Source organism: Triturus cristatus, chromosome 11 (genome assembly GCF_964204655.1).
Source record: "Triturus cristatus chromosome 11, aTriCri1.1, whole genome shotgun sequence".
NCBI lineage: Eukaryota > Metazoa > Chordata > Amphibia > Caudata > Salamandridae > Triturus > Triturus cristatus.
Genome location: NC_140594.1, coordinates 650,317,220 through 650,342,257, shown reverse-complemented (window position 1 = coordinate 650,342,257; position 25,038 = coordinate 650,317,220). Strand labels below are relative to the sequence as shown.

The following is a 25,038-nucleotide window of genomic DNA, read 5'->3' as shown; positions in this document are numbered from 1 at the left end:
AATAGAGTACTTAAATCACAATACAGTCTGCATTTCTGATCGCAATAGTTTAAAAAACACATCAGTACATAACTGTGTGGCAGCCAGCTTAAGCATTGCTAAGCCGATCGTCGGCGCCATGTTAACAAAAAGTAATAAATGCATGGGATTACATAATAGGTAAGAATGGCACTGGGTAAACAAAGAAAACAACAAGCCACTACAACGCAGTTGCAATGTAAAATAACTGAACAATAAACATATAAACGCAACACATTTGTATGTAATACAATGCAGAATGCTGCAGGTTCAGAAATGGATTACACCTCCAACAAGCGATTCTTGGGTGTATATACCTATAATCCTAAAAGTAATGTAGACATTTCCAGGTGTCATTAGAGGACAATATATAGGGACAGAGGTAAGCGTATTAACAAGAAATACCCATCAGTTGTTCCTATAGACACCTGCTGCAGGTTCAAAAATGGATTACTCTGTGATACATGGCCTTAATTCCCTTGATGAGTGGAATTCTGTGATTACTAGTACTTGAAGCTTCATCTAGACCTCTTCATTACCAAGTCAAGTCAAATAGGCTTTATTTCGACATAAAATATCTTAAAAAGCGTACATACATTGGAGGTAAATTAGAGCATTTACTAAATAGAAAACGTAAAAAACCCTAGATATTCTAAAATTCATCATTTTTCTACATTTGGCTAAAAGGAAGGTTATTTAAATTAGCTAAAAAGAATTAAAATCATGATTAAACAATTTGCCTAAGTCTTTTTGACCGTATTCGCCATGCCCAACCTAGATACTTCGAGGTGGCGCATGCAAGGAATGGGCGAGTGTCTGTGAGTAAAATACGTAATGCCACATTACAATGTCTAGTGCCCAAGGTAAGGCACATCGGTTTTAACCATTTCATTCGGGGGACCTTATAGGCGGGGCACTCGAATAACAAATGGGGGACAGATTCATGACGCTGAGGGCAAGATGGACACCATGGCGCTGTCTGGTGTGGTATTTTCCAGTGGCATGTGAGTTCCATGACCGGGAGAAGACCTGTTCTGAATTTGAAATACAGAGATCTATCCCATGGGGCAGTAACAATGTCCAGGTACAGTTCTCTGATAGGGACATCTTTGTGCTCCAAAAAATTTCTGGTAGATTTGCAAATTGTTGAGGAAGAATTCCTTTTACTTGCTACCCATGTCCAATAGATTTGTTTTAACATGGATTTGGGCGGGGCTGACTGTTGGTGCCATGCTTCTTCCAGACCCAGATTTATAAGTAGAGCTTTGATGTCCCTTAGCCATTTTATTTTTGCCCAGCCGGGGCGATTAATTATCTCCCGAAGGCCTTCCGCATAACTTGAGAGCTCTGGCACTCTCCAGATGCGGGCCCATAGTAGCAGGGGGCGTAGTTTTGCTTGATCTTCAATCGCCCGGCAACCCATGTCCAATTGTAGGGGTAAAATGGGAACAGAAGGGCCGAGAGACATTAGGCTTCTCTGGAAGGCGTTCTCAGCTAGAGTTAGCACTTTCACATTTGACATCCCCCAGAGCTCCGCTCCGTAAAGTGCTGCACTTATTCCTCTTGCGGAGTAAATATCCATTACTGCCGCTATTGGTCTTGTGGATGCTGCTCTCTGTTCTTTCAACAGGGCCCCAGTCACTCTTTTTAAGCTCAACAACATTTTGGTCAAGTGGCAGTCCCATTTCATTGTATCCACCAAGCGAATGCCCAGATAGTCAAACGTTTTAGTTCTTTCAAGGGCAACGTGCCCCAGTGTGGGAGGGGGGCCAAGCTTGTGTGGGGGATTCAAAATGAGATACTTAGTTTTGTCTGTATTAATACAAAGGCCTCGCTGCTTACAGAAGGTGTCAAATCCATAAAGAAGCCGCTGGAGGCCCATCGGAGATTTTGACAAAAGTAAAGTATCATCGGCAAAAAGTAAAGTAGGAATTGAGCGACCTGCCAAACGTGGAGCATCTGCTGGAGTCTGAGTCAGAAAATCCACCACTCCATTTACGTATAAGGAGAACAGGGTTGGAGCAAGTACGCAGCCTTGTCGTACACCTCTGTTCACCTCAATTCTTGAGGTCTTTTGACCATTTGACCCCCAACGTATTTGGGCGTAGTTATTTTCATGGAATCTCATGATCAAATGAAGCAAATAGGGTGGCATGCCCAGGTCACACAGCACTTTCCACAAGTTGTTTCTGGGCACTAAATCGAAGGCCGTGCGGAGGTCGATGAAGGCCAGATATAAGGTACCCTTTCCAATTGTGACGACCTTCCAATAGATCATAAGTAGCCTTAGCGATTGTTCTATCGTTCCTGTCCCAGATCTGAACCCAGCCTGAAAATCCGAGAGTATCTTATTCTCGTCAGCCCACTGCTGGATCCTAGATAAGAGGATCTTGCCCGCCACTTTTTGGGAACAGTCTATTAAGCTAATTGGTCTATAATTAGCTGGGTCATCTCTTGAACCTTTCTTGTGCAGGGGAACCACCTCGGCTGCCATCCAAGAAGCAGGGAGGGGGGCGCCTGCCATGACTGCGTTCAACAGCGAGGCAATCATCATAGCCCATTCGCTTATGTCCATTCGGATGAGATCGCCAGGTAGGCCATCGGGTCCAGCTGCCTTGCGGGGAACCAGTGATTTTATGGCAATTTCAGCCTCTTTTCTGGAAAATGGACTCTCCTCAAAACTGCCGGCACCTTGAAGAATCTGAGGTAAAGGGAAGACCATCGCTTCTGTAGCAGGTGCAGTATACAGCTTCGAGAAGTGTGAGTGCCACTGGTCCTCGGTTATGTTGCATGTAATGACGGTGTCCAGGGGTCTATGTTTTTTTCGTAACAGATCCCAAAAACCTTTTGCATTTTTTTCTATGCTTGCTGCACGAAGCTCCTGCCAGAAGTTGTCCTCCCAATCTCTCCTGGCTAAATTAATTGTGGATTTGTAGGACTTACGTTTAGCAGCTATTGCTAGGGCATCACCACTCTTTACTGCCATGATTAGAGCTCTTTTTCCAGCACGGCACGCCTGTGGGTACCAGCCAAATTTGCCCTGTAGCTTAACATTGTTTTTGCTTGCCTTGGGATTTGGTTTGACCAGGAACAAGTCCCCTATCGCTGTCGAGACCTCACTGAACATGGCTGCTATCCTTTGCGGGCTAGGAGGTTGATTTCCCAGGGTTTCAGAGGCTGCGGCAATAACGGCTCTGATGCAAGATAGTTTTTCTTAATCAATTGCCACCTTATCCCATTTTAAGCGTCTGAGGCAATTGGAAGGGACCACCCCCCCCAATGACCTCTGTTCGAGTGCCGCAGAAGCTCCAATTAATGAGCCACTGGACCTCCACCAATATATTAGGGATAGTGAGAGTGCATTGTGGTCACTTTCCAGGGAGGGCAAGACTATCATATCCTCCAAGTGTGCCCACAAGGAAAAGTTTAGGAGGATATAATCTATCCTAGATGAGTGGTCCACCCTATTATACGTGTGTGCACCCGCCGGGTCTGACCGTGTTCTCCCGTTTGCTGCTCTCAAACCGAACTCAAGTGTGAGGGAATACAGTTGGACAATTCTAGGTGTCCACCTTTTGACGATTGGAAGATCGAGGGGTGGAACGCCTCTCCTCGAGTCTTCGTCGAACAGGTCCAAGGATTCGTCGGCCATCAAAGGCTCGAAAGTGCAGTTAAAATCCCCCATCACCAATATTAATGAGTCGCCGCGACACTCCCCCAAGGCTGCCTCTAGAGCCAGGAGGGTTGGTGACGAGGCCCTCCCAGAAGCCCCTCGTGTGTAAATGTTAAAAATCTCCAGCTGCTCAACCATATTTGGGCATGTTACGGTGAGCCGCATCAAATCTGGTGATTTTTGGGGATGGTGATACACTCGCCAACCTAATGATATATCGACCCAAACTAGGAGACCTCCAAATGGGCGCCCTCTTCCTGATGCTGGAATGCCTGCCGGGACAGAGAAGGAAGCATATCCTACTCTATGCCTTGGTTCCACGCACCACGTTTCTTGAAAGGCGCAGACGGCGTGGGTCTCTGTAAGTGCCACCCAATCCGGGGCGTCCAACTTATTATTCAGGCCTGCCACATTCCAACTGATAGCCTTCAAGATAGGACGAATCAGTGGCCCTACACATCCAGCAACCCTGCTTGGGGATTCAAGTTTCCTACTCCATCCATGGGCTCAGTAGACTCAGATCTACTATCAGAAGGGGAGGAGATGGTGGTGAAAGACGTTGGCTGGGGCGTGAGGGGGGTTATTAATGACGAGGGGACACTCACTGCTTTGTACAACCCATTTGCCTTGGGTGGAGAGGCTTTTAGTACAACTTGATTATCGAGTCACCAACCCCATCCATGGAGTGGAGCCGCTTGAGTCGGCGTCCTTGCCCTTACTCTGGCATCCAAGGTTGGGTAGTGAGGAAACCATGCACCTCTACCCTCATCCGGCAAAGGCTTCTTAAACCCGGATAACGGGGGGGGACGATAGAAATACCCCAAGTCCCTGGTTTGTATGTTGCAAAAATTGTGTGGCGACTGCTGGCTGTAGATCATACCTGCTGCTCTAGGATCACTAAAGTTTATTAGTACGCAGTCCCCGGTTAAGTCCTTGCGTTTATTTCCAATCCAACCCACACGGCGAACATGGGCTATCCTACCATCAATATGCCCTGGAATAGGTCTATTTAATCTGAGCCAGGACAGGGTCTTGTGTTTGAGATCAGAGTACAGCTCGCAAGAACCCTCTTCAAGCTCCGGGACCCCCGTGAGGATTACCACATACGGTTGGCACTCAGGGGGAAGACTAACATTGGGAGTGCTAATTTTTGTCCTACCCGGTAATAATTTGACTGGGGGTTTAGCTAGAGGTTTAGGCACAACCTGACTGCCAGAAATAGGATTAAGTGCAATTATATTTCCTTCTGGCACGGTTGGCGTATTTTCAGCTACCTTGGAGGTTGTCGCTATGACCTCTAGATTAGGGGCAAAGTTAACTTTAACTTTAGGGGTCTTCGCTGCTTGATTATTTGATTTTTTCCTTGGGGGGCTCAGTCTAGGTATAAGATTGGAAGTTTGTGGAGCAGGACTAATACCTGTATTAGGTTGCAGTGACTGTGGGGCCTTCCCAGGTAAGGAAACTGTATGACAAGACGTTGGCTCCGAGGGTGCCGATGTTACTGGTGTTACTGTACCACACCTTGACCCTCCGTTGTCTTCTCCCTGCCTCTTGGAGTGGAATTTGATCAGTGATTTCACAGCATAGAAGTTATCCAACATTGATTGCTCAAGGGTGGCTAATTTCCGTGTGAGACAATCAATCTTGTCTACGAGGGGCATCACCACAGACCTAAGTAGGCCCTCGACGTCTAAAGATCGGAGGACAGTATTAGTGTGCGCTGCCTGTGGAGCTGGGGTGGGGCCAGGAGACACTGGGGGGACAGGTGTGCCTAGCGAACGGGACAGGTCCCTGGATAATAAAGCTCTAGTATGAGCATTAGTTGATTTAGGAATACCCCCTTTGGTCGCGTTGTGCCTACTTAGTTTACTGCGTGGTTTCAGAGAACCCCCCCTATATGGGCTAACAGGGCGCTTTCTTTTCCTGGGTACTGCAGAACCTGAGAGTGGTTTCCCAGATGGAACAGTCGCTAAAGCCGCTACTAAAGAGGTACCTACTTCGGTTGGTGTAGCTGTGAAGGGGAAGTGTAAAGCTTTATTAGATGTAGCAAGAGGGCTTTGGGCGTTGTTAATCTCAGGTTCAGGGTCATTGTAATGGGTCCCCAGCAAGGGATTACATGAGTCGAGTAGGTTAGAATGAGTTGAATCGTGAGCAATGACCGGTACAATGGTCGTTACCGTTTCGGAGCTTACCCTAATCCCACTCTCCCTCTCGTTAATGACCGGTGAATCGACTACCACAAGTGATGTGGATGGTGCATTGACTGGGCTAGGGGCTAGGGCGAGGGTGCCCAAAGATGAGCGCTTGTGTGTCAGGCCCATATACTCCCGGGATAGTCTTCGTTCAGCTGAAACTATCTCCTTTTCTACAATGGAGACTGCCCGGGAAATAAATTGGTCCATTGTGCCTGTGACTGTGTTTCCCACAGCTTTCCTAGATTTACTAGCTCTAGTTCTAGTACCTGTGGCCATACTCCCGTCTTACTCGTACCCACTTAGCAGGGCCAAGAGATGTGGCCCGGCCCGGCCTCTTCTGGCCACTGATGGCCAAAGATGGTCCCGCCCTTGTCCCGGGCTTCTCCCGGATGCTCCCGCGTGCTCCCGCACAGCGGGGAAGGGGCGTCACTTTATTGTGACGTGAAGCGAGGGGTGGGAGGGGCAGCAGGTCAGCAGGTGTGCCAGAAAGCAGGGGCTCCTGGTTAGGTGAGTCCCTGTGGCGGCGCTGGTAATGCAGGCTCGATCCCTGCTTCCTCGCGGCTTTCCTGGTTGCTGTGAGCAAACGTGCTCCCAACAGCAGCACAAACCCAGAACTGCGACGCGGCACCCGCGGAGCGGGTGCGGCGAGTTGTCAACGAAGGTCCAGCAACTCCCAAGAAACGCCGGTAAGCCCTCAGCGTGTAAGGATCACGCCGAAATGAGGAGCTCAGACGCTTTTTCACTCTCTGAGCGAGGGGTGGGAGGGGCAACAGGTCAGCAGGTGTGCCAGAAAGCAGGGGCTCCTGGTTAGGTGAGTCCCTGTGGCGGCGCTGGTAATGCAGGCTCGATCCCTGCTTCCTCGCGGCTTTCCTGGTTGCTGTGAGCAAACGTGCTCCCAACAGCAGCACAAACCCAGAACTGCGACGCGGCACCCGCGGAGCGGGTGCGGCGAGTTGTCAACGAAGGTCCAGCAACTCCCAAGAAACGCCGGTAAGCCCTCAGCGTGTAAGGATCTTCATTACCATTCATATAGGAATACCTGACGGTCAATTTTTGCTAATACGCATCCCTTTGTCCCTATGTATTGTCCTCTAATGACACCTCGGAATGTCTACAATACATTTAGGATCATAGGTATATACATACAAAAATCGCTTGTTTGAGGTAATCCATTTTTGAACCTGCAGCAGGTGTCTATAGGAACAACTGATGGGTATTTCTTGTTAATACGCTTACCTCTGTCCCTATATATTGTCCTCTAATGACACCTGGAAATGTCTACATTACTTTTAGGATTATAGGTATATACACCCAAGAATCGCTTGTTGGAGGTAATCCATTTCTGAACCTGCAGCATTCTGCATTGTATTACATACAAATGTGTTGCGTTTAAATGTTTATTGTTCAGTTATTTTAACATTGCAACTGCGTTGTAGTGGCTTGTTGTTTTCTTTGTTTACCCGGTGCCATTCTTACCTATTATGTAATCCCATGCATTTATTACTTTTTGTTAACATTGCGCCGACGATCGGCTTAGCAATGCTTAAGCTGGCTGCCACACAGTTATGTACTGATGTGTTTTTTAAACTATTGCGATCAGAAATGCAGACTGTATTGTGATTTAAGTACTCTATTTATTCTGGTGCTGTTGATGACTTAACATTCTTTTCTCCCTTGTCTCTTTCCTGATTCATTTCTGTTCTCCTTCTGTACCCGGCAACCGTCTCTTTCGTTATAGTCCTTTTTCACTTTCCGTAGTGGAATCCCCTCGATCCTTGTCACGTGGTCTATCTTCATTACTTTCCGGGTATGCCGCGCTGGTTCCCTTAGGCGTTTCATTTGTGTTCCTGCCTTCCCGTCGTCCGGACTAATCCCGGTTTGCGCAATTATATGGACTTGTCCCCTGGTAGAGTGTGATTTATCTGGTAAGCCTTATTAGGTTCATTGACCACTGTTAATTTAATTACATTCATTATGCCCTTGTCCCGGCCCCTGCAGCCCCTGTCCTTATCATGCCTTTTTAATTGCAGAATTGTTGTTCATATCCACGAGAATTCCCTCGGGTCCACTTTTACAAGTTGTGTGCTTTGATGCACCTTTTCATCTCCAGGGTAAGGTTTCCCCTACGCCTCTCTTCCTTTTTTGGTATCATTTACCTGTTTCAATTGGGACTATCGTTTTCGTTTTTGTATATTAGTAAGTTTTCCTTTCCCTTTACTAGATTGATATTATTCAATTGCCCCTTCTTGGATCGTTTGATGTCATCTCGCCCCACGGGGTTTTACTCCCCTTGCCCTTCTCGTTTCAGGTAATTTTTACCTATCTTTATTTACTATGCAATTTCATGGGTTTCTTGGGGTCCCACAATCACTTTCTTCTTTCTTTTCCTTACCCTTATAGAAGCACCTTTGAATCACCGTAACCATTAGTCCTGATGATGACCACAATTCAAAGTGGTTGAAACGCCGTCGACTCCACAACGCAAATTGCGGCTCTATTAGAGTCATACATAATTTGAATAATCAGTCTTTGTAAATTGTAAATTTCTTGTAAATACCTGTGTATGATCTCTATGTTTTATGTGTCTTATGCCATTTCACGTTGTTTCTTAAACACTTATGTCACTGCGCCGTTCACTTATCACGTCACTCCCAGTGCACATACGGTTGTTATGGTTACTGTAAATTAATTGTATAATTTGTGCTTCTATTTTACAAATAACAACCTTTCATCCTCTTTTGGTCTCCCTGGTTTCCCTTGTGTCTTGGATTGATTCTTATATATAGCGTTTCCCTTTGTATGATTTTCCAGTTGAGACATTGTTCTTCTGTTAGTAATACCTTTGTATAGCCATTTAGTAAGGTGGCGCCCCTCCCCCATCAGGTAGATCATGTAGACCAGTTCATGTCGTGCAGGTGCCGCCCTACGTGGGGCCCAGTGTTTCTTCACATGTTGTTTGATTGCAGCGTGCGTGAGATATAGTGCGTCGGAGACCATGACATCGTACGAAATTGCCATGATCCATGAGGGTGTCATCATCGAACAATGCGCCCACTGTGGCAACACCCCCCTCCATCCAGGCAAGGAGACGCCGTGTAGTAAGTAGGCCGGTAGTAGTAGGGATGCCTAGGAGTGGCAAGTTATCAGAGTACGGGGGGCAACTCCTTGTGTAGTGGATTGCCTTTTACCAGTACTCTAGCGCTCTGCGTAGGAGTGGTGGGGCACAGATCGGTATATGAGCTGCCGGCAGAAGTAGCGTGTGAAGTCCTCCTCGATCTATGTCAGCTGGGTATAATCTATTTCATGCAGGTTATGCCGCGCTAGCCAATACGAAAGCCACTGTAGTTGGCTGGCATAGCAGTAGGCACTGAAATCAGGAGCACCCAGCCCACCCTTGTCGGTATCCAGTTGTAATTTAGCCAGTCCCACCCTCTGGCGGCCTGTGCCCCAAATTAGATCAGAAAGCATCTTGTTCAGCGAGTTAAGGAGCGGAGTCGGGATAGTCACTGGCAGGTTAGTAAAAAATATAACCGATGTGGCAGGACCACCATTTTTGAGATCGCCACTCGTCCAATTACAGGGAGCAGTAGGGAAGACCAGAACAAAACCTGTGCCTGGAGTGATCTGATGGCTTTTCCCAGATTTCCTTCTATAAGGTCTGGTGCAGTTCTGTACACTTGTATACCTAGATATTTGAACGTGTGAGTTGCAACCCATAGAGAATGGGGGCCAAATTGGATGGCCTCAGTGTGTTCCCCTGGACGCAAAAAGAACGCGTAGGACTTACTCTCATTTATGGTAAGGCCTGAGATATTTGCAAAGGTGTCGGATAAGGGTTCGAGTTCTGTAGTTAAATCTTTGGCGTATAATATATCATCTGCATATGCAGATATTATATGCGTAGCCTGCCCCAATTGTATACCTGTCGGCATCGCTGTCAGTCGCACCTTGAGAGCCAAGGGTACTAAGGATAGCACGAACAGTAATAGGCATAGGGGACAGCCCTGACGGGTGCCCCTGCCAATCACATATTCTCTGGAAATGTGGCTCCCGGTGCGGGCTCTCGCCGTGGGGGCCGAGTATAACAGCTTGATCCACCGCAGATATTCCGGAGGTAGTCCGAATCTTCCAAATGTCTGAAACATGTAATCCCATCTGAGTGTATCAAATGCCTACCTCAAATCTAGGGTGATACAACCTGCATTACACCATTCTGAGGGGGTAGTTGTCATTACGTGATGTAGCCTCCTAATGTTAAGTAAGGTGCTACGCGCCGGTACAAACCCACACTGGTCTGGGTGGATCAAATGATGCAAGTAGAGGAGCAAGCGACTTGCAAGGATTCTGATCAGTATTTTATACTCCGTCGTTAATAAGGACAAGGGTCTGTAGCCCGAGAGGTCCTTAGCAAATCGTCCCGGTTTGGGGAGGGAGACCACCAGTGCCTGCCTAGTAGTGGGGGGTAGTGTTCCTGTGTCTCTCGCAGCATTGTACAGGTGCTCTAGCTGAGGCACTAGGGAGTCCGAGAAGGTAGCAAAGAATTCGGCTGGGAGGCCATCAAGACCAGGGGCCTTGTTACGGCCGAGACCCCGGATGGCAGCCTTGATTTCCGCCCTAGCAATGGGGCCAGAGATATCGTCCTGCGCTGCTTTAGTCAGTTGGGGGAATTGTACATCAGTCAGAAACATCTCCAGATTGTCCTCGTCTAACGGGGGGGGGGGGTGACTGATAAAGCGTCCGATAGTATTCGCAAAAAGCATCGTTAATGCCCTGCTGTGTATCCACCGTGTCCCCGGTCACTGTGGTGACCTTGTGTATTGGAGTATGCGGGGGGGTCATCCCGGAGTATGTGTGCCAATAGTGGGCCGGCCCTGTCTGCGTCAGCGTGTTTGGCATGTGTATAGGCAGTGTAATCGATGCATCTTAACGTTTCTAGGAGCTCTGCGTGTTTTATTCGAGCTTCCTGCAGTGGAGCGTCCTTAGAGGGGTCATTCACCGCTGCCTGTTCTAAGTCATTCAAAGAATTTTTGACTTCCCTGAGATTATTGTGTATTTCCTGTCCCGCCCCTGCTGTAGTGCTAATAGCTAGGCCTCTGATCACCGTTTTGAAGGCGTCCCACTCCACCTGCGGGGTAGAGGCAGTTCCTGAGTTTTCAGCAAAGTAGTGGTGAATGCCAGTGGAAAGGGCCTCCCGGAAGACAGTGTCCTCGAGCAACTGAGGCCATAACTTCCAGGTGGGGACTGGGGTGGGGATTCTGTCCCAAGCTAGTGTAATTTCCAACGGGTTGTGGTCTGAGAGTGTCTTACTCAAATACGTGGCATGCGTGATCTGGGCGGTGATGTGGTTGGAGCAGAAAATCCTGTCTATACGAGTGTGCAGTTGATGTGGATGGGAGAAAAACGAGTGTTCTCTACTGGTTGGATGCTTCAAACGCCCCCTATCCCCCAACTGTCAGCCCAGCCACTCAGTGTGTCAGCCTGTCTTATGGAGCTAGCACTATCTAGAGGGCGGTGAGATCTGTCAATGGCAATATCCAACACAGCATTATAGTCTCCGCCTATTATCCATGGGCATATGGCCCAGGCCGCTAGTACAGGGCTAATGCTCAGTAGGAATTTGTCCTGCTCAAAATTGGGAGCGTATATACTACCCAGAATTATTTGTGTGCCATCTAGCATGCCTCTCACCAATATGTATCTGCCTAGAGGGTCAGCCCGCAGTTCTAGTGCCTTGAAAGGAACTCCCCTTCTAACCCCTATCGAGGCACCTCTGGCAAAGGCGGAGTATGATGTGGAGAAGACCTGTCCCCTCCATTTCTTGCGCAATTTAGCTATCTCCGCTGTGGTCAGGTGGGACTCTTGAACAAGTACTGGTTAATGGCCATCTTTCAAGAGTGAAATTATTATCCAAATTCCCATCCACTCTGAGGAATGTTTGGGGGCCAGCCACAAACCTGTAGATAGTAAGCCCAGAAGGGTCTTTGGTCTATTATCAAAAATAAAGGCTAAAGCAAAGTGGGAATGATGTTCCATGAAATAAGTATAATGACAAAAGAAACTAGTGACTGAGAGTTGAACACAGCATAGAGACCTCTTGGGTTCTCTTCAACCAGAAGAAACTGCTGCTTCTCTGCAACTCAGGGCACAGCTGACACACACGCCTGAGGGGTACTTCAATTCCCGACCTCCACAGTGCACGGACGAGCACACAAAGGAGATGCCGGCCCGCGACGCCTGGTAGCCTCTTCTCTGCAACTCTGGGCACAGCTGACACTCTCGCTTGAGGAGGACTTCAATTCCCGACCTCCACAGTGTGCGGATGCGCACACATAGGAGACGCCGGCCCACGGCATGCCTGGGCGAAGACCGGGCCAAGGGCGGGCCTGTCCATGCCCGGAGAAGGCTGGGCTGGGCCCCCCCTAACGTTCTGCTCTGGATTTAAGGTACTGTTGCAATTCCCCTGTATATTAGCTCCTGTCAATGTGGTGAAACGGAAAACAACTATGGAGAAGGTGGGGGCGGGAATGGTGGGACTGTATCTTCACCCGATGCGTTTTTGAACAGTGCAGCAAGTGTCCTCACTCATGAAATTGAATTGGCAGAGAGGCGTCTATCTATGGAACCCCTTCTCTTCCCCCATGCATCACCTTCAGGGACTGAACCTGCAAACATTTCACTCATTCTGCTGACACATCCAGCAATATCCGGTGTCCTTCCACCTGGACAAGGGGAACCTATGCCTGTCATTACAGCCACACCTAACTCTATTAAGAGGGGCATTGTGCCCTCATCCCATACTGACTCTGAAATTGATCCTCCAGCGAAGCGTCGTAGGGGTGGCGGAACTGCTAAGACCAAGCCAACTAAAACTACTCATCCCCCTAAAACCAAGGATGTCCAGCCCAAGGCAGAAATAGTGAGCCCACTGACACCGTTGAGGTCCACAGCCGCAAACAGCTCACCCCATACGCAGTTCTGGACAATGCATTTTGGGTAGAAGTAAGCAAGATGATGAACATCTTACTGGACCCTACCCTATCTAAACTTACACAAATTGAGGAACGCTTAGCTGGCTTAGAGTCACAGACCTTACCTGTCCGACTCCCGCGGGTCCCTCAGATTACTGTCCCCACATGTACTGCTGCGGGTGACGAACGGGGCTCGACAAATCCACTGACTGTGGGTATATCTTCCAGCACTACCGTTTGGGGCAGGTTGCCCCCCACAGCTCCAGACCACTCCAACATACACATGGAGGTTCCATCTTCCCAGCCTCTGGATACATGAGGCAGAGCACACCAGGCTCCACTGGGGCAGGGGGAATCAGGAATGGTTCGTAATCCACTGGGAACTCAAGATACCCCCATGGCTGCCGTGGAAAACCAATTGCATCAAGCCCTTCACCTCCCACCAGCAGCCTCATCTTTGGTGTTGGTCCTGGCGAATGTCCCGCCCCTGCTGGACAAACAGTACTAATCCACCTCGCAGCTAATAGATAAAAGCCTGCATTGGCTTTCACATCATCTCCTGGGCCCAGGAACTACCAGCCACCAGTTGGCTAAGACCATAATTATGGCTAGGAGAGTGGGGTGGGTGGGCAGCTCCACTAAATCCATTACCGGAGACTGTGTGGTGATAAATGTCAACAATGTATAAATGGATACTTGTCTCCTTAAAAACACTGAGATTATCTCTCAGGAGCACACAGATTATTCCTTTGCCACTTGAGCACTTTTATAAACTGGGTGTTATCTCAGGAAACGGTCACAGGGGTAGGATAAGATCAGGCCAAATTATTTCGAGACATGCAGTGGGTTCCAGCATCACCCAGGGGCTCAGACTATATAATAGATTTGCTCTGCTCTCTGACCTGGAATCTTGCGACTGACTACCAACATCCATTTACCCACTATGCAGTAGAACCACCACATTAGTTAATCCAGTGTCTGTTACGCAGGATTCTCCCACGACTTCCAGAGTATAGCTGTCAGAAACAAGGTTAGTCTAGTGTCGTGGAATGTGGCAGGAATCGTTTTGAAGGTAGGCAATGACCAGTGGTGTAGTCGCTGGCAAGCAGCAGAGATTATTTGCTTTCAGGAAACCTGGGGCACGGAGCCAGTTTTCTTCCCAGGGTACCGTACCTATTATACACCTGCAGTGCCTTCTGTGTCGGGTAGAGCGAAAGGGAGACTAATAACTTTATTCTCTAACACCATGCGTATACATACACGGTTGGTTGGGGCCCCAAATAATCACTTCCATATTCTCCAACTGGAGCTTACAAAATGAAGGGCAGTGGATTTTAAATAATCTCTATAATAATGAATTTGGGAGAAACATGAAGCTAGTAGCAGACAAATTAAACAATCGGTTAGAAACGATAAACTCACATTCACAAAAGGGCCCACTCAATATAATTTGGGTGGGTGATTTTAACATAAATTTGTGTAAGTATAATGAGGCTAGGGTGTGTGGGCTGGTCTACCCTTTGGGAAACCCTCTCCAACACTTCTCCACGATTGATTTCATCCTAGTGTCTTCTATACTAGGCAACAGTGTCTCCATACAGATAACATATTTACTTGTCACAGTGATCATGCTATCCTATCTATCCAGCTAACCACCCCCCACAATGCGAAGAAATGCCAACAGACCATAGATAACATCGTGCTAACCAGGAATAATGGTTACCAATTAAAGTGGGCACAGGTTGTGAAGCAGAATATGGCTACTGTAATAATAGCTCAAGTAAGGGATGATATTTTAGCCTGTCTGGTAGAGGTGCCCTCCCACAAACGACTTGTCTCCCTGTTCAGAGCCCTCATAATCAAACTAAAACTGGCAATCACTTGTCCTAAGACGGCCAATGGTAACCCACCCAGTCGCTGGTTTGATTCCTCATGTTCCCTAGCCAGAAGAGCCCTTATTAATGCTTTAAATAATCGTCCGAGAGACCCAGCAGTGATAAGATCTTTATGCAGCGACTACAAGTCTACGAGAAACAAACGAGTGAAGGATATAAGGGAGAAGGCCTGGAATGACCTTGAGCAAGCTGCCAGCTTAGGCAATAGTAGGGACTTTGGGAAAGTTATAAACGCTCCCTACTTTAAAGATGCCAAGGATCCGTCCCTGGATACACATGTAGGTGAGGACGCTTGGGTGGGACACTTTGTAAGCACCTATGGTCTAAACTACCCCCCCCCCGTGCCTCTGCCACCTGATTTATTTTCCTTACCACAAGGCAGCTTGACATTTTCATTATTTGAAGTTAGAAGAGGGCTTGAGGCTTTCGTTCCAGGCAAGGCCCCCGGTCCAGGTGGGGTCCTGATTGACCCTTTCCAGGATAATTACGATATGTGGGTACCCCTACAGATAAATGTCTTTAATAGCATAGCAGTAGAGGACCCCCACCATCCTGGAACCACAGCGTAATAGTTCCAATCTATTGGAAGGGAGACCGGTGCAGCCCGATGAACTACAGACCCATTTCCCTTCTGGACACCACAGCCAAGCTCATGGGTCAGCTCTTATTAGCTTGACCGGAGGAATGGGCGCAAAACCATAAACATCATGACGCAGGCGCAATATGGCTTCCAGAAGGGGACAGTGGATCAATGCTTCAACCTCTCCCTTTGTATAGATAAATACACTAATGCAAAAGGCGGGAAGATCTATATGGCCTTTATGGACCTGTCACCGACCTTTGACTGTATTTCTCACCAGAAGCTGTAGTCCATGATGGAGGAGATGGGGATTGATCCCCTGATTATCCGGTTCATACATCAGTTATAAGCCAATACAACTGCATATGTTTGATATGGCATGAATGGGGAATGCACGTTCTCATTCAGGATTGAGAAAGGGGTCAGGCAGGGATACGTCCTTGCCCCATTTCTCTTTTCCATCTACACAAACGGGGCGGAGGCGGCCCGGTCTGTCTCATCCTTAAACATGCCCATATTTGATAGCATCCCCCTTCCAATACTGGCATATGCTGACGACGCTGTTCTAATCGCTAGGACAGGGGTAGCCCTCCAAAGCCTGATAACTTCATATGCTTCATTCATGGTCTCATTAGATCTTCGAGTGAATGAAACAAAATACTTTATCATCATAGCGGGAGCCACCAGAGTAGCAAAATCCCCTTATTTCCATCTGGCTTCAGAGAAAATCGAAGTGGTTGAGAATTTTTTCTCCTACTGGTGGGTGCCAGAGTCTTGGGTACGGAAAGAAGCCATCAAGCAAAAAAGGGCTTTGCCAAGGAGCTGGGAGCCAGTCCTCTGGACACGATTATAACATTTATTATGCAAAAACAAAGGCAGAAGCAACCTATGGGGTGGGAGTTTGGGGGATGGCCCATATTGACCTACTACAGAGAATTGAAGATAGCTTTTTTTAAACCAGGGTCTCACTCCCACATTCATTCTCCAACTATATCCTGCACTCTGAACTGGGGTTAACCTATCTATCTGATGCCATTCGATTGGCGCCAATCCTGCTGTGGATCTCGATTTGGCGCAGGACCACCATCAATTTAACTCGATGCATATTCGGTGACTGCCTGAAGTTGGAGGGCCATAGCAGGATTGGGTGGCTTAGATACGTAGAGGTCCAACTGAATGCAATGGGGCTGGGAGAATTATTGTAGCAAGGTTTCAAAGCAAAAAATAATTGAGCTATATATGTTGAGGGCCAATTTCATTAGTAGGGAAAAGAATCCCCACCAAAAGGCGTCTATTGCATACGATTTATCCCACCAAGACCTAGGGAAGGATATTCATATCTCTCCCGCATCACTATTGCTCAGCATAAATTTATTCTGCTACGCTTTCCTGATGCTTGGGTATCCAGAAAAAAAATTCAAGCATGCAGACTTGAGCCCATGTGGCATTCGTCCCAGTCAGATTTACATTTAGTACTGTTTTGCAAGTTTGATCAAAGTGAAAGAAGTTTTAATCCTCCCAATTTTAAGGTGCTATAATTGTACCCAATGCAGTGTGACTTTGTCTAAAGGCTCTCTCTGACCCTTTTATCTGCCTTTTGGTAGCCTCCTTTTTGTGGGCTTGTCTGAGGAAGAGAAAGCTGAGGGATCTGTCACCTTAAATCATGGTAACCATGTACAAATGCACCAGCACCAGCACCCTGCTCGACAACCTCGCCAACCTGGGACTCAAGCAACTGGTGTCCAACCCCACCCACCTCGCCGGACACACACTCGACGCAGTCTTCTCTTCCAGCACAGACATCGACTTCAGCCACGCCACTGAGCTTCAATGGACGGACCACAGCTGCGTCCACTTCACCTTCAAGAGAACGACGACCCACCACCACCAGCAACAGGCCGCCCGCAGAAGCTGGAACAAGATCTCAGCAGACCAGCTCGCCACCTCCCTGAGCCAGCACCCTCCTGCCAGCTCAGCGAACCCCAGCCAAGCCGCCGACAACCTCACGAAGTGGATCAGCAACTGCGCGGACGAACTCGCCCCACTGAGGACCCCGCCTAGCAGACCCGGCAGCAAGAAGGCCCCATGGTTCACCGACGAACTCAAGAGCTCCAAGAAGAACTGCCGAGCCCTCGAGAAAGTCTGGAGAAGGGAACCGACACCGGACAACAGGACCTCCTTCAAACTCGCCACCCGGAAACCCCACCAGCTGATCCGCGCCGCCAAGAAAACAGCATTCAAGGACCGGCTGGACAACAACGCACACAACTGCAAGGAACTCTTCAACATCGTGAAAGAGCTTTCCAACCCCAGCGCAGGAAACAACGACATCACCCCATCGCAAGACCTCTGCAACTCCCTCGCTTCATACTTCCACAACAAGATCGCGGACATACACAGCAGCTTCAACAACCAACCAACGCACACCATGACCGAACAACCGCCCCCCACCACCACCCTCCACGCCTGGACCCCGATCAGCACCGAAGACACCATCCGCACGATGAACTCCATCCACTCCGGATCACCGACCGACCCCTGCCCTCACCACGTCTTCAACAAGGCCGACGCTGTCATCGCACCCCACCTGCGAGACATCATCAACACATCCTTCGACACCGCCACCTTCCCTGAGAGCTGGAAGCACGCCTAACTCAGCGCTCTACTCAAGAAACCCACAGCGGACCCCACCGAACTCAAGAACTACCGCCCCATCTCGCTCCTCCCGTTTCCAGCCAAAGTCATCGAGAAGACCGTCAACAAGCAGATGGCCGCCTTCCTCGAGACGAACAGATCCCTCGACCCCTCACAGTCCGGCTTCCGAGCCAACCACAGCACCGAGACCGCCCTCATCGCCGCCACCGATGACATCCGAGCCCTGATGGACAAGGGAGAAACAGCGGCCCTCATCCTCCTAGACCTCTCCGCGGCATTCGACACGGTCTGCCACCGCACCCTAGTACGGCGCCTCAGCAACATCGGCATCCAGGACAAGGCGCTGGAATGGATCATCTCCTTCCTCGACGGAAGAACACAGAGAGTCCGCCTTCCACCGTACAAGTCAGAGGCCTCCGAAGTCATATGCGGCGTCCCCCAAGGATCATCTCTGAGCCCCACCCTCTTCAACGTCTACATGAGCCCCCTCGCGGCCATCGTACGCAAACACAACCTCAGCATAATCTCCTACGCCGACGACACCCAGCTGATCCTCTCTCTGACCAACGACCCCGCCGCCGCCAGAGCCAACCTGCACGAAGGGATGAAAGAGGTAGCCGAGTGGATGACAACCAGCCGCCTGAAACTAAACTCGGACAAGACGGAGGTCCTCATCCTGGGCTCCTCACCCTCCGCCTGGGACGACTCCTGGTGGCCTCCCGCCCTGGGCACCGCACCCAAACCGACAGACCATGCACGAAACCTGGGCTTCATCCTGGACTCCTCCCTCTCCATGACCAGGCAAGTCAACAACGTCTCCTCGGCGTGCTTCAACATCCTACGCATGCTACGGAAGATCTTCTGGTGGATCCCCACCGAGACCAGGAAGACCGTCACCCAGGCCCTCGTCACCAGCCGACTGGACTACGGCAACGCCCTCTACGCCGGTACCACCGCCAAGCTCCAGAAGAGACTCCAGCGGATCCAGAACGCCTCAGCCAGACTCATCCTCGACATCCCACGAACCAGCCACATCTCCGGACATCTGAGAGACCTTCACTGGCTCCCCGTCAACAAAAGAATCACCTTCCGCCTCCTCACCCACGCACACAAGGCCCTACACGACCAAGGCCCGAGCTACCTCAACAGCCGAGTCAACTTCTACGCTCCCAAACGCCACCTCCGATCAGCCAACCACGCCCTCGCCGCCGTCCCCCACATCCGAAGAGCGACTACAGGAGGAAGGTCCTTCTCCTACCTGGCCGCCAAGACCTGGAACTCCCTCCCGACCGACCTGCGCCTGACCCAAGACCACCTCTCCTTCAGGAAGAAGCTGAAGACCTGGCTGTTCGAGCAGTAGCGCCCCCCCCCCCCCCCCAGCGCCTTGAGACCCTACGGGTATGTAGCGCGCTTTACAAGTACCATTGATTGAAATGCAGGTGTATTAAGAGATTGTGACTCTCGAAATCCATAAGATTTTAATTGCTTTTATGGTTTTAGTCATATCTGTTGACTACGTTTTAATTGTGGTTTTATGATCTGTTTGTATATAGATCGAATAAAGATTTTATTGATTGATTTAAACTGAGCATCTGCTAAACAGTTCTCTCAGAAGGCAAATTATTGCAGACAACTGTGCAAGACCTTAAGATTAACTATGTTAAACTCCGTTTTATGATCTAAATAAGTAAGTGGTCGGACACCATCAGCATCTGCAAGTAAAAAATATTCAGGAAATAAAGCAATAAAGGTAACTACTTGGGATTTAAAATTGTATTGTTCAATCCATATAGTTTACCTGGGGTTTGTTATTGGGGGAAAGCAGCAATTGAGTTGAACTGCCCACTTGCGCATCATGTTGAGTCCTTCAATTGTTTTGTTAAAAAATGTTGAGCAAATGTAATTACTTATACATTTTTCTTTTTGTTTGCTTTGATTTGGCATAAAACTATTAGTGTCTGATCTTTGTTTTCCTTCTTATTGTCACCCCAGAATTCATGTGTCGACCCGGAACAGCTCTTCACCAAACTAGAGAGAATTGGAAAAGGCTCCTTTGGTGAGGTGTACAAGGGCATTGATAACCGTACAAAAGCGGTAGTGGCTATCAAGATCATCGATCTCGAGGAGGCTGAGGATGAGATTGAGGATATCCAACAGGAGATTACAGTACTGAGTCAGTGTGACAGCCCCTACATCACACGATACTATGGCTCTTATCTCAAGGTACGTCTGACACTCGGGTTACACTCTTGCACCAGTTCACAGTGTTGCCATCATGTAGAAGTAGACAAGTCCGTCAGACTACGAAGGTAGTGGATGCATGTCTCCCACTGCTCTGGCAGGAGACTGACTGCCATACTTGGAGCTCTCTATCAGGCAGCTATCTCTGTGCCGTCAGCAGAGATGCCCTTGCGGTGGCTCCGTTGAAGGCACTGAAACTTTGCTGAGTGTGCGCCATGTTTATTGCATTCGCTCAACAAAGATTTTATTCCTTCAGAAACAAATTTACTAAGTGGAAGAACGTTATTGGAATTCAAAAGAGACTTGTCCCAGACATGCTGAGAGTCATTTCTTTGATTTCTCTTCTGGACTGCCCTATGTTTTCTGGCAGTCCTGAACAGGAAAGAAGTAAACGGGAACATATGCCCTCAATAGGGCAGACATTCTAAGGCACTTTCACTGAAGGTCCAATATCTGACGGGCTATCAGTCAAAGGTTTCTGCCAGCACAGGCTCTGTCGTCAGAAACATGACAGTTCCCCGGACTCTAAATGGAGCATGAGAATCGCCACTTCGACGGAGGGGCTATCTGCCATGCCTTTAATGGGAGAATCCTGTCTGCCAATCAGTAAATGAGGCCCTATTTCTCTTGTCCTAAGATGCATTTTCCTGCCCTCACTGTGCAGGCCAGGTACAGGATAGTTTTGTGGCTCAGGTCTCAAGGTACACGCCCCCATGACCAGAAAGACACACTTCAAATTACCTACTAACATTGTTCTTACCTCAGACTGTGTTCCTCTATTTCTGATTGTGACAGCCTTTCGGCTAATTTAATCTATTTGTTAATCACAATTGAGGTACATCTAACAGAGTCTTGACTATTAAAAAAACATAGTCCCAAACCTTGACTTTAAATCTTCAACCATATTTAACCTTAAAATAAAAAAACTTCAGTTAGAGGAAGTAAGATGGTGCATGGGAATTTATCTCCCACTGCAACCTTTTGTGTTTTTGTCTCATTCCTATCCTACAGTACCGCTCCCTCAACGTCCCTTCCCTCCAGAGGTCCAGCTATTTTATTGTGCGTTCTTCAGGACAATGTGGTTGATTATGACTATTAAGAGGCTTTGATGTTGGCCAGTCCTTTTTCACTATAATCCAAGTACTTCCTGCCTGATTGATTTCTAGTCTTGCCTACTTCCTCTCTTCTTGCCTAGGTTGTTTTGACCAAGCCTGTAGGAATATGAGCCAAAAGGCTATGCTATAAATGTATTCCGAGAGAGTCATGGAGCCTATTGGTGCCCTGCCTTTCTTTCTCTATACTTCCATGGCCTCACCATTTGGCTTTGTGATACTTACTCAAACCAAAGTATCCATGTGAGCCAGCCTTTTTAACCATAATGAAAAACAGCATTTATTGGAGCTACTGTATAATGACTGGGTACCTGTGCTAATTTACTCTTTTTGTTGTTGTTTGCAGAGCACCAAACTATGGATTATCATGGAATATTTGGGTGGAGGTTCGGCACTGGATTTGGTAAATATTATTCAACTTTGCTAAGTACTTGCAAATGCCAATGTAATAGCTTAGCTTTATGTTGCTTTTAAACTTACTTAACAGCTTTGTTTGTATAACTAGACTGCACACTATTGGCATAAACAATCCCATAAATCTAGCAGAAGCAGAAATAGAGGGTAGAGGGCGTGCTTATGATCATAGAACCCAGAGAACAGTTAGTAGCCTGATTTTGTGGCTTTACATAACATACATTAAATGCATTTGTCCACTTTTGTTGCTTTACATGATTCAGCTTTAGATCCACTGGCAAAGGGTTGGTGCATTACATACTGTGTCATTACTCATACTGGGACTTTGTGTATTATAGTCTAGTTTTGAGCATTTACTTGCTGGTGTATTACACATACTGCCCTAAGATAAATGCGTAAATACATTGCTTATTGGGGCATTACAAATTCGAGCATGGCAATAATGCTTTATATACCTGAGCTTTCTGGGTAACTGCCTGATTTTGAGGCTTTGAATGCAGAGCATTATAAAAATTGCTTTACACCAAGTGGTCTGACATATCTGTCCAGGGCATAGTGCATTGCATCTTGGGGCATTGCAGACACCGGCTTCATTTGATTAATTCTCCTACTGGGGCATTGGTTATACTGTCCTCTGGATAGTGTTATGCCTACTGTGGCATTGCAGATATTGGCATAGTTGTGTTTTTACATGTGGGAACATTCGATATACTAACCTGTGTAGTATTGGTAATCCTGGTGCCGGGGTAGTGCTTTTGTATAATGGGAAGCTTCAAATACTTACCTTTTATAATAGGCCCGGAACAATGTGGATTTGTTAAAGGTAGACTAACCTCTGACAACTCTTGTCTTTTTTTCAATGTTCTCAATAAAGCCCCTTCCCTATCTTTTCCGCTTGCGGCGATCTCCATTAATTCGGAAAAAGCTTTTGATAGGGTAGATTGGTCCTTTATGTTTAAATCTCTTAAATGGCATGGTTTTGGTTCCAAATGTATTTCTCTTGTATCTCTCCTTTATTCTACTCCTTCTGCTTCTACTATCGTTAATGGTCAAATTTCGCAACGTTTCTCGCTTCATAGAGGGGTCCGGCAAGGTTGCCCATTGTCCCCCCTTTTGTTTGTTCTTTCTCTTGAACCTTTGCTTTCCCGTATACGTCAGAATCCCTCTATCTTTGGTTTTCCATATGGAGATTTTCACCTGAAATTATCTGCATATGCTGATGATATTTTGCTTTTTATTCCCAATCCGGACTCTTCTATTCCTTTGTTATTGCAAGAAATCTCTGATTTCTCGGCGGTATCAGGTTATAAAATCAATTCTGATAAAACAGAAGTTCTGCCAATTACAAAACTTTGGCTCAAGCAACAATTCGAATCTACTGGTTTTCATTGGAATAGTTCCAAAATCAAATATCTTGGTATCTGGTTTTCCAATTCTATTACTGACTCGGTTAAATTGAACATGAATGTAGCACTTGATCGCATATCTAAACTCTTCTCGTCCTGGAATCCTCTTTTCCTCTCCTGGTGGGGTCGCCTTGACTCTATTAGATGATGATCACTCCCATACTATTATATTATTTTTCAATGATTCCTATTCATAACCCTGGCACTTTGTTTAAAAAAAATAGCCTCTCTCTCTTAATTTCTATGGAAAAACAAAAAATCTAGACTCTCTTTACTTCATCTTAGAAAACCGAGACTTATGGGTGGAGTAAACTTTCCGGATTTTCGATTATATCATAAAGCTTTTGGCTTAAAACAAGCTTCTCATTGGCTTCTTACGGAATCTTCTCCTTTTACTCCTCTTTGGGTCACTATTGAACGTTGTACGTTTACCCCTTTCTCGACCAAGGAAATTCTTTCCTTTACTGCCAAAAACACCCTCACATCACCTCCACTATTTAAACACACTTGCTCTCTATTAAAATCTCATTTACAACCAAAATTGATATCCAGAAATACTTTTCTCCGATTCTCCTTTGTGGCATAATTGTCTCATAACTATTAATAATAGACCTATATACTGGGCCTCATGGAGAGCTAAGGGAATTTCTTGGGTTAAGGATTTATTTGATGGTACTTCTCTCTGTTCTTTTCCTGACTTTCAAGCTACATTTAATTGTCCCCGATCTTTTTTACATACATTTTCCATACTTATGGAATTACTTTTAAACATCTTTTATTCTCTTCCTTCTGACGTCGTTCCCATTACTCAAGATTCACTTCTTAAAATCTTAGCATTAAGTCCAAAAGCTTCCTTAATTTACTAATTCTTTTACTCCACAAACCCAGATCGAGATAAGACTAAATTGGAACTTGCTTGAGAATCGGACTTAGGTTTTCAATGGAGTACTGATCTATGGAATAGGATCTGGGCTCGGTCGCTGAGGATTTCAAAATCCGCTTCCACTACACAATCTGTTTTTTCTATATCACAGATTGTTTCACTCCTGTCTCCATAGCTATTTTCACACACAGACAATAAGAAATGCTGGTCCTGTGATTTTCCGTCAGCAGATCTCTCCCATCTCCTCTTTTCATGTACTCCTGTTCTTTCTTTTTGGTCACAAATCTGGGATGGTTTATTAAAAAATTTCCAGATTCACATACCACTATCCAATGTTCTTCTCTTTATGGGAAGTCTCTCAGAATCCATTCCTTTAACTTCCTATGAAAGAGGGCTGTTTGATCTTATGTTGGCTCTAGCATTTCAACAAATTACAATGAATTGGAAATGTTTGACTAAACTTTCAACTAAGTCATGGTGGAATACTGTATGCCAGTATCATAGGTTAGATGTGGCTTTCGCCTCCCAATGCAATTTACGTGTAAATAGAGATGTTTTTTGGATGCCATTAACTAATTATTTTCAATATAGTAGTAGTAGTCAATAATGTTTCTCATCATAGTTCTGAAAATTTCCAACCCCCTTGAACTTCTTCCTCTTTGTATTATCTTTTCTCTTCTCTTACTATTTTGGTAATATATATATTCAACAGTTATTTGCTTTTTACATCCTTTGGTTCTTATGAGCATAAGGTTTGACGTATATTTGGATTATATAGATATTTTATACCCCATCCTTTCCCTCCCCTCCTTTCCTTTTCTTTCATTTCCCAAAATATAAATAGCTTTCTTCTCTGATTTACTGCCTACTCTATTCTGCTTACATGATATTCTACTATTGTTTTTTTAGGCCTTAAATGTATGTTACTGATTTGGTATGATTAAATAAAGCTTCTTAAACTTAAAAAAAAAAAATACTTACCTTTGCTTGGTATTTTG

General features: G+C 46.8%; 1 protein-coding gene across 1 annotated transcript in view; it reads left to right on the top strand.

Moving 5' to 3' along the window:
• Positions 1-25,038, top strand: part of STK25 (serine/threonine kinase 25) — a 389,548-nt gene that overhangs the window by 58,763 nt on the left and 305,747 nt on the right. Inside the window, exons 2-3 of the mRNA XM_085634164.1 lie at positions 19,977-20,207; positions 21,684-21,740. Of these exons, the coding sequence (XP_085490290.1) occupies positions 19,977-20,207; positions 21,684-21,740 (288 nt within the window). The remainder of the gene's footprint in view (positions 1-19,976; positions 20,208-21,683; positions 21,741-25,038) is intronic.